At 41.5% G+C, this 14420-nt stretch overlaps 2 protein-coding genes across 21 annotated transcripts in view; both read left to right on the top strand.

Moving 5' to 3' along the window:
* The window catches only part of SH3BP2 (SH3 domain binding protein 2), a 37773-nt gene extending 34355 nt beyond the window's left edge, over positions 1-3418 (top strand). For all 7 annotated transcript variants that reach the window (XM_039551300.1, XM_039551298.1, XM_039551301.1 and 4 more), the window contains 3 exons: positions 306-387; positions 643-702; positions 1106-3418. In XM_039551300.1, the coding sequence (XP_039407234.1) occupies positions 306-387; positions 643-702; positions 1106-1243 (280 nt within the window). In that variant the 3' untranslated portion in view covers positions 1244-3418. The remainder of the gene's footprint in view (positions 1-305; positions 388-642; positions 703-1105) is intronic.
* Positions 3419-10118: 6700 nt separating this feature from the next.
* The window catches only part of ADD1 (adducin 1), a 63318-nt gene continuing 59016 nt past the window's right edge, over positions 10119-14420 (top strand). For 9 of the 14 annotated variants that reach the window (XM_039551556.1, XM_039551557.1, XM_039551552.1 and 6 more), the window contains exon 1: positions 10120-10217. The gene's annotated coding sequence lies outside the window, so the exon portion shown is untranslated. Of the gene's footprint in view, positions 10218-10255; positions 10281-10369; positions 10451-14420 lie in introns of those variants that run through there. The other 5 variants (XM_039551560.1, XM_039551561.1, XM_039551559.1 and 2 more) reach the window with 4 other exon arrangements.

The raw sequence follows: 14420 nt of genomic DNA, 5'->3' as shown, positions 1-14420 counted from the left end.
AAGTTAGTTCAGTGCTCATGTATCACTTGAGAGATGAGAATGCAATGTGATTTGGCTCCATCTGGAGGAGGTCATTTTGCCAGGATGCTGGATGGGACCAGAAAGCCAGATGATCTGTGCTGCACTGCTGGTTCAGGTGCTAGAACACTGACTTTCCTTCAGCTTGATCTACTATGAATTTTTACACCCAAACCAGAGATTTGTAATAAGAATTTTAAGACTGTAAGCATTTGATTTATCTGACTGCTAATAATATGTCATGTACAGGAATAATTATAGTATATGTCACTGTTTGTTGTTTTTAGGATATTTAAAGCTAATAGCCCACAAGGACGACCACAAAATGGATTGTACTGTATTAGGAACTCATCTACTAAGCCTGGAAAGGTAAATTGCAATTGCTGAATCTATGCCCCAAAAAACTTCTTGATTGAGATGTACTGCATCTTATATATGACAAAGTACTTAACAGTTTAGATGTGGTCTATTCTTAAAGCAAGAAAATGTGAGAGAATTGCTATCATAATGTCAGTGATTTGTAAAAAAATGTTTAGGCTGAATTTTAATTAGTTCCTTAATAATACCTTGACTTAGAAGAGCTTGGTAGCATAGACTGAATATGTTGCATTTTTCTTCTTCAAGGTATTGGTTGTATGGGATGAACCTGCAGGAAAAGTGAGAAACTACAGAATCTTTGAAAAGGTCAGTAGCTGCACTGTGTATGCATCTTTAGATTATACATGTCTGTGTGTATCAAGTGGGTGTGCATATAGGTATATATCAGAACTAACATGTTGAAGTCTAAATTTGTTCCCACCTGATAGTAAAAATCAGCTGATTTACAAATATCTGATCTAGGATGAGAGTTTGAGTACTCACATCTGGTTTTCTAGTTGCTGCATCATGTATCATCATAAATTTCAGCTCCAGTGAAATCTTGTTAAAGTCCTGAGTTTAATTTGGACTTATTTGTATGACTGACTGGTTTGCAAAGCAGTAATGTGTTTGAAATAACTTCTTTCTGATGATGTTTTAGCCTTTTTTCTTTAGACAGTGAGCTGGAAACTTACTGTCAATGGTTACATATGTTTTTGTCCTACAACAGGATGGCAAGTTTTATCTGGATTCAGACATCATGTTTTTGAACATGGGAAGTTTGGTGGAATATTACAGCACTCACATCTTACCCAGTCATGACAGCCTGATGCTCAGGTGTCCTTATGGTTACTCTAAGCCAAGGTGACATGACAGCCATGGTTCACTGAGACCCTACTGCCCCTGAGGACTGGACTCCTGGCGCTGTTGGACGTCCTGCTGTTTGCACATACAAACTGAGTCTGTTTCCACCATTTATTCTCACATGAATTGTTATATAAATGCCCTTTAATGAACTCTCGGTAAAGCCTTACAGTCCAGATCAGCGGATTTTATGGTCTTTTCTTTTACAAAGACCTGAACTGATTATGCTGTGAAAGCTGTCCAGGATACCCACACCTTTTATAAAACTGCTGCTATTACTAATCTCCTTGGAATGTTGAAGATGAACACGAACAAAGAAGTGATCTGAATACAGCTGATCCAGAAAATGGACACTTCTGAAAGTATGTCAGAATTTATTTGTGACAAGGAATACTAATACTCTGACTTGGAGCTAGTACTCCTAAAGTCAGCATTGGTGCTCAACTGAGATATTTTGTATTACTTGTATAGTTGATGTGTACATAATGAAGATTTCTGTGCAAATTATTTGATTTGCTACAGGTAAAGATGATCAGGAAATGCGGCTTTTTTTAAAGCCACCTCGTATTTACTTGTACCTTCTGAGTACAGTAACCACTATCAGGTACTATCTGGCTGATATGGATGTGGCATCCCACATACTGCTTAATGACATGCACTTGAGATAAGTGTGGAACAATATTGATTTGGCTTTATGGGAGCCCGACTACCTAGTTCTGAACTGGAAGGGTTTGTGCCACTGGTATTTTTAAAGGGTATGAGAAAAGAGAAGGGGCTACTTGAGATTTAGGGGAGAGGGAAGGGAGCCTTTTGAGTATCCCAAATTCCAACTAGCAGGTTTCTCTCATGTTGCCATGGTCAAAGGTTCTTTAAAACAAAACACAAAAAAACCCCATAAACCATAATGGTGATGCTACTATCACTCCATAAATCCTTGTGGTCAATCTCTTAGGAACAGGTTGTCAGCCCATTGAATTTTCCTCTGTTCTAGGGCAAAACACACTATCCTAGTCTACCACCAAGAATTTTTCCATAATTAGAATTTTTACCCATTTTGTAGTTGCATGCAAAACAAAATCTGTTTTTAATCTACTGTCAGTGATAGACATTAGCAGGGTGCTTTTAACATTTGTTCCCTAATATTCTGGGGACAGGTATCCTAAATCCAAGGGCTTGATGTTTATGCCAAAATTACTATTGGAGAAGAAATTTATTTTAATAATCTTTTAAGTAATTCTGTGGATCCAAAACCACTGTCATAATGGTCTCATACTCTAACAATATTTACAAGACTTGTAATAATAGTAAAAAAAATTCTGCCACTCCTGAAACAGAAGGTGTCTAGTTTTTAGCAGTCTGAATCTGTATCCATAAAGTTTTTTTTTTTTTCTGTTACCTTTTCAAAGTTTATACATGCCCATTTTAATCTTGTTACCATTAGATGGTCACAACTTTAATATCATAACAAAACTATTACAGAATAAGACTTTGCTTTTTATGAAAATGATAAACCAGGATTTAGTCCCTAGGGAATTTTCCTTACTAATCAGATGGAATATGAGGATCATAGACAGGAATCGAGGCAGGAAACTCTGCCTCCATCTTTTTCAAGAGACACAGACATACACAATATCAGTCTTTTGATATCTGTTCCCACTGTAATAGGACTTATGTGTGTAAAGAATGTGAAGTACTTAAAATTCAGATTCTGTTGAAAATTGGATATTTCAAGTCTAATTCCTTTTATTTTAAATTAGTATCCCTGTGGTGTGCTACCCTGATATGATCCTCTCTAAAGAAGGGTCAGGCAATACAGCATTTTAAAAACTTTTTTGGCAAATAGTTACAGGTATATCATAATAAGTTCAAGTTCCTTGCAATATTCACACATACTGTCTACAGAGTAAGATTTTCTCTGTCTGGGAATAATTGACTTCATTCTGTCATGACAGTCATATTTATAGTATGCTCTCTTTGGGGCCATATTCAGATATTTGATTGTTTTTTCAACCTTACCCTTGGAAGATTTTTAAATTGTAAACATCCATTTAAAATATAACACACTCTTTACCTGTGTAATACAAGAGTTTCAAATATGTAAATTTTTGTGTTAATTCCCTTTTGTATCTAAATGTATAGATTTCTGAAATGGATAAACTTTCAATGCCAGTTCACCTCATTTTGTGCAGTTGTCTTTAATTTCATGGGGGTGTGTTTTAATGTTTTTGTTTGTAGCTGTGCTCTTCTAATAGTAAAGTTAGAGAAATTAATTTTTAGCCCCTCTAAGAAGAAAATCTTCATGTTCCAAACAAATCTGCAGTGATTTACACTCTTTCTTCCAAGTCCTCTTGCTCCTACATACTAGTCTAGTCTGTTTTATAACAAATCAGGTAAGATTCTGGTGTTTGTAGGGAGGAAGGACACAGATAGAACACATGGCTCAGTCCCTCCCCTATATTTCTCACCATCTTGCCTCTCCTCATTCCTTCACCACAAAGCAGCCTTTGCATCTACAACCTTCTGCAAGCTCTTTAGCTTTAAAATAGTTTGTGGGGAATTGTCAAAGCAGCATTTGATGTGCAGAAAGAATGTAGTTAATGAGTTTTGTAATCTCCAAGTCAAAATCATTGATACTAGTTTGGGAAAAGTCTTGCCTCTTGTGAGTGAACCTCCAGATAAAAGTATTACAGGTCATATTTGGATGGGGATTGCTGCTCTAGGGAAAAAAACTAGAGTGCTTTTGAAAATAAAACAAGGGACAATCAATGGCAGCATGTCATAAAAAGTGAACCAATATCCAAACAATTTTTCTATGACAACAGAGGTGCTTTGTGTCAGCAGTAAAGCATTCCTCACCTCAGAACTTCGGTTTTTACAAGAATGTGAATAAGCGGCAAGAGTATTTGTGGCCTCAAGTGGCTTCATCCTTTGGAACATGCAAAAGGGCACTGAAGATTTCGGAAGCTGTGTGATTATGTAGAATTTGGGGACATCTGCTGGTCAGCCTGTTCCACAAACAGGAATCCAGCAGCTGAGCATGTGTGTGGAAGTCATTTGGGACAAATCAATCTTAAGTGGCTTCAGACAGAAACTAGAGATCAAAGCTAACTTCAAGTGGAAACTCAATAGGCTGGGTCTTTGAAACTTAAGGCTCTTTTGGCTCATCTGTCTCATATAAGTAGCAATACTGTTTAGCAAAATTGCTCATATGAATGTCTTCTAACCTAAAGAACAAAAAGATTAATTTATCTTTCTGTGTTTAAATTATTCTTAAAATATACTTTGAGGTAGAATTTACATAATGGACATCTGAGCGCCATTTAAATTTATCCACATCGTGAAGCATTAAGCATTTGTTCTGAACATTAAATACTTCATCTAGCAGCAAGCAAATTTCATGATGTTGCAATAGTTTCTATCTTATGAAATACCTCCTTGAAGTCAAGGAGGGGGTTTTTCCCTAATAGTGGGAGTGCTTGAGATGCCCATGATTACAGACCCCTAAGTGGGAGAGGTTATAGTCCTTTTACTATACTCAAAGTACCAAAATATCAAATACCAAACACTACTAGAACTTCAAGACATAGAGCATTTGAGCTCACTTTAAAACTAGATGGGCTGAAGTGATTATGTTCAGTAGGCTTCAGGTATGGAGTAAGCCTTGTAGCACAGCCAACTCCAAAACTATTCCTTCAGGGCTTCCATTCCTGTATCTTAATTACAGGACAGTCATTACTATCCCTCACTTGTACCTTCCTCCTTACACTATCTAGTTCCCAGGAAGTGGGCAATTCAACCTCTCAGGCTGATGACGTGGTCCTGATAGGCATGTAATCTTGGAGATATCAAAGAATAATTTCTAACGTAATTTCACTCACACATATCTCTACTGGAGTTGGTTTGCACAGAAATGACAGTGATAAAAGCCATTTGTAGGATGAGGTCACTGGAAATATAAAACAACTTCTTTGAGTTACCATCTTCTCTGCCTTTTAACAACCACTTCATACAAGCTCCTGCTGGGTACAATCCTAGCACAGCTGGTTCTTGGACTGGCTGATGTGCACTGAAATTCTGGCCTGGAAAGCCTTTTGCATGGCTGGAGTTTTGCACCTGTACTGAAGGCCAGTGATGTGAAAGGGCCATTACAGCAGCACAGGAAGCAGAAGAGTCTGTCCCATGGAAAGTTATTAAAGGGTTTTATTACAGGGCCAATATGGAAAGGTGTACCAGGTGTGGCTTCACAAGCTGCCTGTTTTAGGCTTCGTTGATTATGCTGTGCTTTAATTTACACTAATTTGCACTGTGCTAACATTCATGCTGATTTACTTTTCCAAGAAAATGACAGCCGCACCCTAACCATGGGAGTACTGCTGAAAATGTGCCATTTAAAAATTAAATGTGACTTCAGGGAATTAAAAATTTGATATTCTAATATTACAAAGCTTCTCTCAAGATTAATTAATTTTCTCCTATATATCATAATTAAAACAGTAACTACCTTAAAATCTTTTTCTTATGCTTTTCAGCCCTCCTTATTAGTTTGAACTTGCCCTGATATATTTTTCCTTTCTCTGTTTTACCTTCTTGAGTCTGCTTGTAGTTCTAAAGTTAGTTCAAAAGTTCTAACTTCTTTTAGTGACATTTTTCCTTCTCCTACTATTAAGGATGAAGATGTCATTACAGAGCAGCTAAAAACAATTTCAGCTGCTCTAGTCACACTGGAATTAATGTAGAAGCAACTAGCAGAGAACATACAACTAGAAGGCAGATTATACTTAGGAAGTCATAGATGTTGCAATTAAAAGAATTGGCTTTACTTGGAAAAGCATTTTGAAAAACAAGCCCTAACCTTCACAAAGAATATTGTAACATTTAAAGAGAATGTTGGTTGCTGGAGTTCCTTTGTGTAAAGCAATCATTGGACCTTTGGTTGTGTTTAACTGAAACTGCTGTTAACCAGCTTGAACTATGTAATTCCATTTATATTTCATCTCAATCATGTACAAAAATTTCCCTGCGTCCCCTGAGCATAAAGTCAATATTTTTCGAACTTAAAGCCAAAGTGGCCTCTCAGATTAAGACTGTATAAAATTTGGCAACATTTAGTATCAGCCTGTTGCAGCTGCTCTGCTCTTTCCCCCACCTGCTGTTTTATTTCTCTTAATTTAAATTTTTTTCCAGCTCAAACAAACCTCAGATGTGTTTTTGTTTGGTTGCGGAGTGAGATGAAAGTAGACCAGAATACACTTTTGTACTCCATGTAGTTTTTCTATTGAACCTACATTAGAAATTGTTTCTATCTGCTATTTTCAGTCCACTGGGAAAGTTCTCCTTCCTTGCATTAATCAGTAAAATTCAAAAAAGAGCTCCCTCTGACGAATACGAATTCATATACTTTAGACATAACCTTACATACAATGACCAACTTTAGTAATACTACAAATAAGCTGTGAGATATTATTATTATTGTTATGCACAGCTGAAATGAAGAGAACCCATTACATAACTTTGAAAAAAGCATTTAAATTCAGTAATTTCAAAGACAAATCCCTTACTAGCTTTTCAATAGTAATGCTGCATGTGTGTAAGCTCCCTTATCCCACTACCAGCAGAGTCCTGGCTGCCAGTGAGAGACACAGCACTCAGAGGGCTGTTCTTGGGGTATTTTGTACAGGTAACTTGTGTTTGTCCCCAAACACTCTCCCAACGCTCCAGCTCTGGTGTGACCGGCCAGGAACTGGATTTTACTTCACTGGCACAAGGAAGTTTCACTGCTAGGATTGTCCTTTTGAAGGCCCATGGGAAAAGCAACAGAGAATTCACACACTGGAATTGTTTTAGTTGGAGGATCCAGAACTTTTTCTGGGAAATGGAGTATGTCTGTGTGAGATGAACACAAATGATGGCAGTAGGGAAACAAGTCCTGCCCCATCAACACACTGTCAGGACAGAACAATTCTGGCAGGTGAAGAGAGGAAGACCTACCTTACTGCTACCTCACTATCCGTCCTAGTTTATAGGTAAGAAAACTGACCTGGAACTGCTAATGTGGAATAAGTGCACACTCCATATAAAGGAAAAGATAAATGTCCTAATGCCAGATGTGTGACATCAACCTAGTGCTGTGCTTCTCTCAGGTAGCTGGAAGGATTTGAGCATCAAGAAGTGCTAATGCCAGGTAAAGAGGTCAGCTGCATAAAAATAATTGTACAGTACTATTTTTCTGGTATCTAGTAAAGCTACACAAAAATAATTTATAAATGAATACATTCACATTGACTCTTTTGAGACTTTGTGATGTAAATTGAGTCCAGTGCTGCTGCTGCTGGAGCCTGCTGCGGAGAACAACTATTATTTGAAATCCAGTAACCGTTCTCCAGTACACATGCAGTGTGCGTATGTCAAGTGGAAGCCTACTGGCAACAATCTTGACTTGGTCATTTTCCCAAAACCCTCACCAGCAGCCCAAAATCTTGAAGGAATCAAATACTGCAGGCTGAAAAACACGGTGTAGTTCATGGTGTACCTTTTGTTGTAGCTGTAATGCTGCAAACCCAGCTGGTAAGAGTTAAAGAAGACAAGTTCTTCATGTCTTAAAAAACACAAAGTGCTTTTTCAGATCGTTGTGCCTTTTTTCTGCAGCAGAGCACATAGCTTTAGTGTGTCTCAGTATTTATGAGCCCTCCCTTGATTTTCTGCCCATCTAACCCTACCTTTGCCATTGCACCAGCACTGCCCTTCCTGAAGCTGGGTAGAGGCAGGTCAGGAACCTGGGCAGGCCGAAAACTGAACAGAGAAGATAAACACAGACATGCATCAGCTGTCACAGTCTCAGCCTGTGGACTGAGTTGGTTGATTCAGCAGAAAGTTGGTCGCACCTCCATAATTTTTCCTCCAGATTAGCCAGGTAAAACAGTGTCTTCTCTGGCCTCAAAATTATGAGAGATAATGCAAGGGGCAGGGGGAAGGCTGGAAGGGGACAGTAGGAACCTGTGTCCTTGGGCAGGTCACAGAGTAGAACAGCAGAAGAGAAAGATAAAGGAACAGCACTCACTCGCAGCACAAGAGCCAACAGGAGCTGATAAAAGACATCCTTTGATCAGCCCAAGCTGCTTGTGTCACTGCACCCTGCAGTTACACATACACTTTGAGCCAGCACTGCCAGAGGAAGAAATGACCCTGTCCTCCCCCAGTCCCTGGGCACTGCTGCTGCCCTCAACATCCCCATCCTTCCTGCCACTGCTGGTCTTAGAGCCACACACTGAGCTGGAGAGGAAAAACATTCAGTTTAAAACAAAGCAGTATTTTTTTGCTGAGTTAGTTCTAACATGGGTTCATTCCCCCATTTACTTTTCCAGACAAGAAGAGAGTTCTATGAGTTAAATGCCTTGGTGAGAAAGGGAAAGAAAGAAGAGAGGTGCCAAGATGAAGGAGTATTTTGACAGGTAATCAAAGAGAAGACACTGACGGTGGCTAGAGCCTGCAGGTGCAGAGCAGTGACAAGAGTATGCTGCCATGTATGTCCATACATCCACTGGGTTAACAGGGTTCAGTATCAGGAAGGTAAAGTGACTTTAATCTGTTAGGTTTACAGCAACAGTTCTTACAAAAAAATGTTCAGACAAGATTTGTTAGTCATTCGTAATTACGCTAACATGTGTCCAATTGTGGGATGGTTTTGATTAGGCAGACCTCTGTGCAGTAGGGCCTTCTTGTCAGATGTGCCATAATCATTCTGCGTCATCACTTGACATGTAAACCACCACTTTTGGTGACTGAATTCACAGACAAGTTTATGTGTATCTCTGTGGCCTGATTTTAGGTAAGTGGAGTGTATTTCCTTGGTGGACGTGGTTGAAACAGGCTAGATTCCTCCTGTATTCCAGAGGAGGCATTTATGGATCCTGAAATCCATCAGGTTCTACTCACTGGAGTCTTCCCTACATATGGATAACTTAGGGATGAGGGTTGTGGATAGCAGAGGAGAAGGGTTTAGTGTTTCTGAGAGTTTTCCCAGACCCCCAAGTCTTCATTTGTCCTGTGGCAGGCAGCATTCTATAGAACACAAAGAAGTGTAGAGCAGCAGTCTTAAAATTACACAGAAAGGACAGTAAAAATGGACAGAAAATAGATAACAGAAGAAGTTAACTTTACAGTTGGTGCTTGCAGTGACTGTAACAAACCGAGGGGTTATACCAACTCTCCGAAGCATTCAGAAGATCTAAAGAGGTGACTTAGAGAGCTCTCATCAGGCCTGCTATGCACAAGCTGTACGATGTATCTGTACACTTCCTGAATGAAGCGCACGGCTTCTCGTTAGCCTGGCATTTAACATCCGGAGGATATTCCACTGATTAAACACCTTCGGGTTCTGACAGGTGTCTCTAGCCCTCCCCAAGACAGTTCTCAAGCCTGAGTCCTGCCCTCCTGGACCGCCCTGGCCTTGCTCTGAGCTGACAGCGATCAGACACCGCCACCGCAGCGCGATAACGAGCCCTTATCGCAGCGCGTCCTCGGCGATTAGCGATGTCTGCCTGCGCCTATCTCCCGGCCCGCTCTAAGATAAGCTTCCCAGGGGCCGTGCCGCTCCTTTCCGCTGGGATCCAGCGCCACAAGAACCCCTTTTCCTGTGTCCGAAGCTTCTTCCCAAACCTGTTCTCGGCCGCCCGGGGACCCCCCGGCGCTCCCGGCGCCGCGGGACCCACAGGGGCGGGCCCGGCAGCCCCGCCCCGCGCTCCCCGCTCCCCTCCGCCAATGGGAGAGCCGCTTACTCGTCGGGCGCGCGCTCGCCCGCCAATGGGCGGCACCGTTGTTGGGTTTGCGGGCTGTGGAAGCCGCACCCTGTCGGGCGGGGGCCGCTCGGTGCCTGAGGGGGCGGCGGGAGCGGCGGGGGGCGGGGACCGAGACAGCGACAGCCTCGTTAGGGGACCGGCCGCGGCGGCCCTTCGCTCCGCCTGTTTCTCGTCTGTCCTCGGGTGAGCGCCGCGGCGGTGACGGCGCGGAGGAGGCTGAAGGGCGCAGCCAGCAGCGAGCGGGCTGTGAGGGGGTGACGAGCGCCGCGGGGAGGGGAGGAGGGGGCGGTGAGGAGAGGCTGGGGCGCAGACACTGGAACCGGCTCGTTGAGCCCGGAGGGGAGCGGAGGGGCCGTGTCTGCCTGGAAAACGTGGCGGGGTGTGCGGAAAAACCATCTGCGCGCAGGGTGCCTGCGGTGAGGGGCCTGCGGCGGGCTTGGGGTCACCGGGGAGGTGGGGGGCAGGAACGAGGGGCTGCGGGTGCTGGCCGGATGGGCGGTGCGCTGAGCTGCGGGGCACGGTGCTGCCAGCCCTACCTCAGGAGCCGCGCTGCCCATCCCGTGCCCGCCGGGATGCTCCAGCCGCCGCAGGAAGCGGTCGCTCGGCGTTGGAATCTCCATTGCACCCAAGCGCTGCGTCTGCCGGCGCTGCACCCGCCGCCCTTCTGCTTCACCTGCCCCTTCTTCCAGCCCGAGGGGTGACCTGCGGACTGTGCGGGGCGAAATGCGGGCTTTGGAGCGTCCAAGTTGTCGTCCGCAGAGGACGTAGGAGTGAAGGAGGATTTGGGATGCGTGTGTGCGGTGTTGGGGATTGGCGGGGCACCAGCAGCAGACGGGCAGTTGTTTTGTTTCCTCTGGTGGAAGGGGTATCTGCATTTTAGCGTTTCCAGGGTCTGCTTTTGATACAAAATGTCACATGCCTGTCTGCACGTAATTGCTGCGCACTCGCTGTGCTGCTTTTAGGGTTGATTCTTAATCTATGTTGGCTTTAGTTAAAACTAGCAATTAGGGAGGGGGAAAATCCAGTCAAGCTGGAAAAATATCCATGGCTGTGTTGAGATGGGGGCTAGGAATAGCACTTCATTTAAATCTTTCATGAGATACTGCTGTAGCTCTGTGGTGTAAGCTCATTGCTGGTTTTGTTTTATTCTTTGCTTTTTGGAAAGTTGCTGCACTGTGATTTACGTCTTTATACAGAGCTTCACAAAACATGTCTACCTTGAGCTTATGAATTCTAAAACTGCAGCTACTGCTGGATAATTCCTCTATGCTCTGCTGAAAGCTACAGGTATCTCCCTGCAGACAGGCTGTTTACGGCTCTGGTCATTGTAACGTGACCATATGTGCCAGTAGAATTCTAGGCAGTCCTTAACTGTCACAAATTTGTTCTTTTTTTTTAATTGTTTTTAATAGAGCAAAAGAATTTATTTTAAAAATAAAGGAATGCAAACTATTTTTAAGATAGGCTCCCATTTTTGGTAATTAAATATAATGGTGTAACAATTCTGTTTTTCAGTAAGGAAATATTCTTTTAAGAGCGTAATAAGTGAGGAAAAAATGCAACTAGGGCCTAGACTTCCGAAGCAGGTGGCTTTGGTATTTCTTTATATGCAGTAAACAGATTTGATGCCATCTTGTAAAAATAATCTTGAGTGAATGTAATGATCTATATGATTTGCCTCTCCAAATTTAAACTTGGTGGTTTTGTGAGGAGAGTTTTGAGGAAGAGGCATTTGCAAGTTTTTACATCTTCACTCTAGCACGATAATATGTGCATTACTATGTTTGCATGTCTAAGTGTCTTGTAACTTTACTGGAGTTCTTTTTTCTGTATGAAGTTCCATGCTGAGAATAGGGCTTTTTAGCCAAAAACTGTTGTGTTGATTGAATGTTTTCTTTCTGTGGTTGATGATTACAAGTGTGAGAAATCTGAATGTTTGTGCTTCATTTGAAGCAAGTATTTTTGCTGGCATGTTGTGCCAGTAAGTTCATTAGAGTATGGTTCACTAATGCTGTAGAGTGAAGAAGGTCACTTACTGAATCAGTATTTTTCTGTGACAGTTTTTTTAGATGGATCCAACAGAAGATGACTCAACTCTTCTCATTCTTTGAGATTCACCATCAATATTAAATGCTATTTTGCATGTATGGATGGGCCTCTGAGCAACCTGGTGTAGTGGATGGAAGGTGCCCATGGCAGGGAGGTTGGAACTGGATGATCTTTAGGGCTTCTTCCAACCCAAACCAGTGTGTGATTCTGTGTATGGAATTGGATTATCTGATGAAATTAGGTAGAGAAAACCCCTTTGAGCACTGAGAGACATTGACAAAAGTAGGGATAAAACTACTTCTGCCCTAAGTCTGTTTTTGAAGCGTCGTTTCACAGCATGAACGGCCTTTAGCAAATCTCCTCCAACATTCTGTGACTTGGTATAGGAGGGAAAAAATGAATTATGAAGTAGCCAATATTGTTAATAAGTATATTAAAATAATAGAACTGAAGGTTTCAAACTAGTAGAAGGCTGCTTAGCATGTTGATTGCTACAATGTGTACAACATCTATGTGACAAGTGCTTCCTGAGGAGGCTAGGCAGTAAATCTTTCTCCCCCTGCTTTTGTGACTGGTAGAAATAGTTTTCTTAATTATTAAAGAATTGTAGCAGTGGTAAATAGTGAATAATTTGTAAACCCCAAACTGTTGCTGTGCAAATGAGCCAGTCCTGCTTTGAGGGAAAAATGCGTAGTAATAAAATGTGCCCAGTAATTCTACAAAATCGAGCATATCAGGGTTGCTTTTGTTGTGCAGTGGAGACACCTGAGGTATGAGGGCATGAAGAAAAAACCATGCTGATTTTCTGACTTTGGTGGCTCCTGAATTAGAACTTATTCTTGGTCCATGCTGCACCACAGAAAGTGATCTGTGAAATAACACTGTATTAGTAATTCAGACTGCAAGTAAATATTCCTTAGGCAATTTTAGGGTGGTATGTGCTTTATATTTGAAAAGTGATTGTAAACAGATGTGAATGTAAGTTTATTCTGCTGATTTCATTATGCAGGTCATTTGACATCTGCTGAGGAACCTGTCTAAAACTCTTCTGTTAAGTTATGCATCTTCTATAGTAACAGATTCAAAAGCAGGTATATTTTAAAAATAGTAGAAGTTCCTAGATTACCTGAGTTAGGCAGTTTTCATTCATATAATTTAATCAGCTTCCTCAGGGGAATAGGAAAATGTTACCTAGTCTTACTACTTATTCAGCATTTCTCTTCAAAAATTCTCTTCTCTGGTTTTGCTAGGGCTGAGAGCAGTAGCTGTAGAAACCTGTCAGCAGAGAAAGGTGTAAAGTGTAAAGCATGTGAACCAGTTTATTTCCTGAGGAAAACTTTTCATTAGAGGTAGTAATGCTTAAAAAGTACTGGTTATACAGATTGTGATTTGTGATAATCTTTACTTTAAAATTCCCCTTTTCTATGGCTACTTTTTCTCTCACTGTAAAGTATCGTGTATACAATAACAGCATTCTGTAGTAATGTATGATAAGATCTGTTACCATCTCAATAAGCATCTGCTGTTTATTGAGAATAATCTTGGCAATCTTTAGTCACATTGAAGCGGGTAATTGGTTTCTTTCCTCACTACGCAGGGGATGTTGTTTACTGTGGTCTTGTCAGTTCAGAAAGTTTAGTGGTTGATAGTTGCAAATGCTGTAGGGGAAGAGACTCCAGGAAACGCCCCTTTCAGAACTACTATTTTTCATATCAGGCATAAGCTGAGATGGTGTCATTTGCCATGAGAACTCAGGTCTGACATCCCAACCAACGGTCTTGGTGTTGAATAAGTTTAAGTATTGCTGCTACTTTGGGGAATTCCAAAGTCTAACTGTTCTTCACTTCAGGGCAAGTAAAGGTTTTGTGTAGAGATTGATTTGAATAACTACTACCCGTTGGGCTGGCTGACCAGTGTGTGCATGCTGGTGTTGCTGGATTGACTCTGTGGCCTTTCAGAGAAACTGAGAACACTGTCCTTGAAGGTGTTGCCAAACAGGAGTAACAACTTCTTCAGTCCCTTCCTAACTTCCTCCTTTTGACCTTGCTTATTAGATTGCATTCTGAGGAATGATCTCTGCCTGCTCTGCTGGGTACAGTTGTTATCCAGTGAAAGATCAGCCTTTCAAACTCAGATCAGTTGCACTAACAAGTGGAACATCAAAAGAGTTTTTCACTAGCACTTATTTGAATGGTTTTCCCTGCATTAATTAAAAATTAGCATAGACAAAAGCAAATGTCAATTCAATTTTAAAACTGCGATATTATGAGCTACTCTTTTAAAATGAGATTTGGCATATCTGTGCTCTTCAGACTGATCAAAGATGGCTTTGCATTT

Source organism: Corvus cornix, chromosome 4 (genome assembly GCF_000738735.6).
Source record: "Corvus cornix cornix isolate S_Up_H32 chromosome 4, ASM73873v5, whole genome shotgun sequence".
Classification (NCBI taxonomy): domain Eukaryota; kingdom Metazoa; phylum Chordata; class Aves; order Passeriformes; family Corvidae; genus Corvus; species Corvus cornix.
Note: the sequence above shows the minus strand (reverse complement) of the source record. Positions and strands in the feature narration are given on the sequence as shown.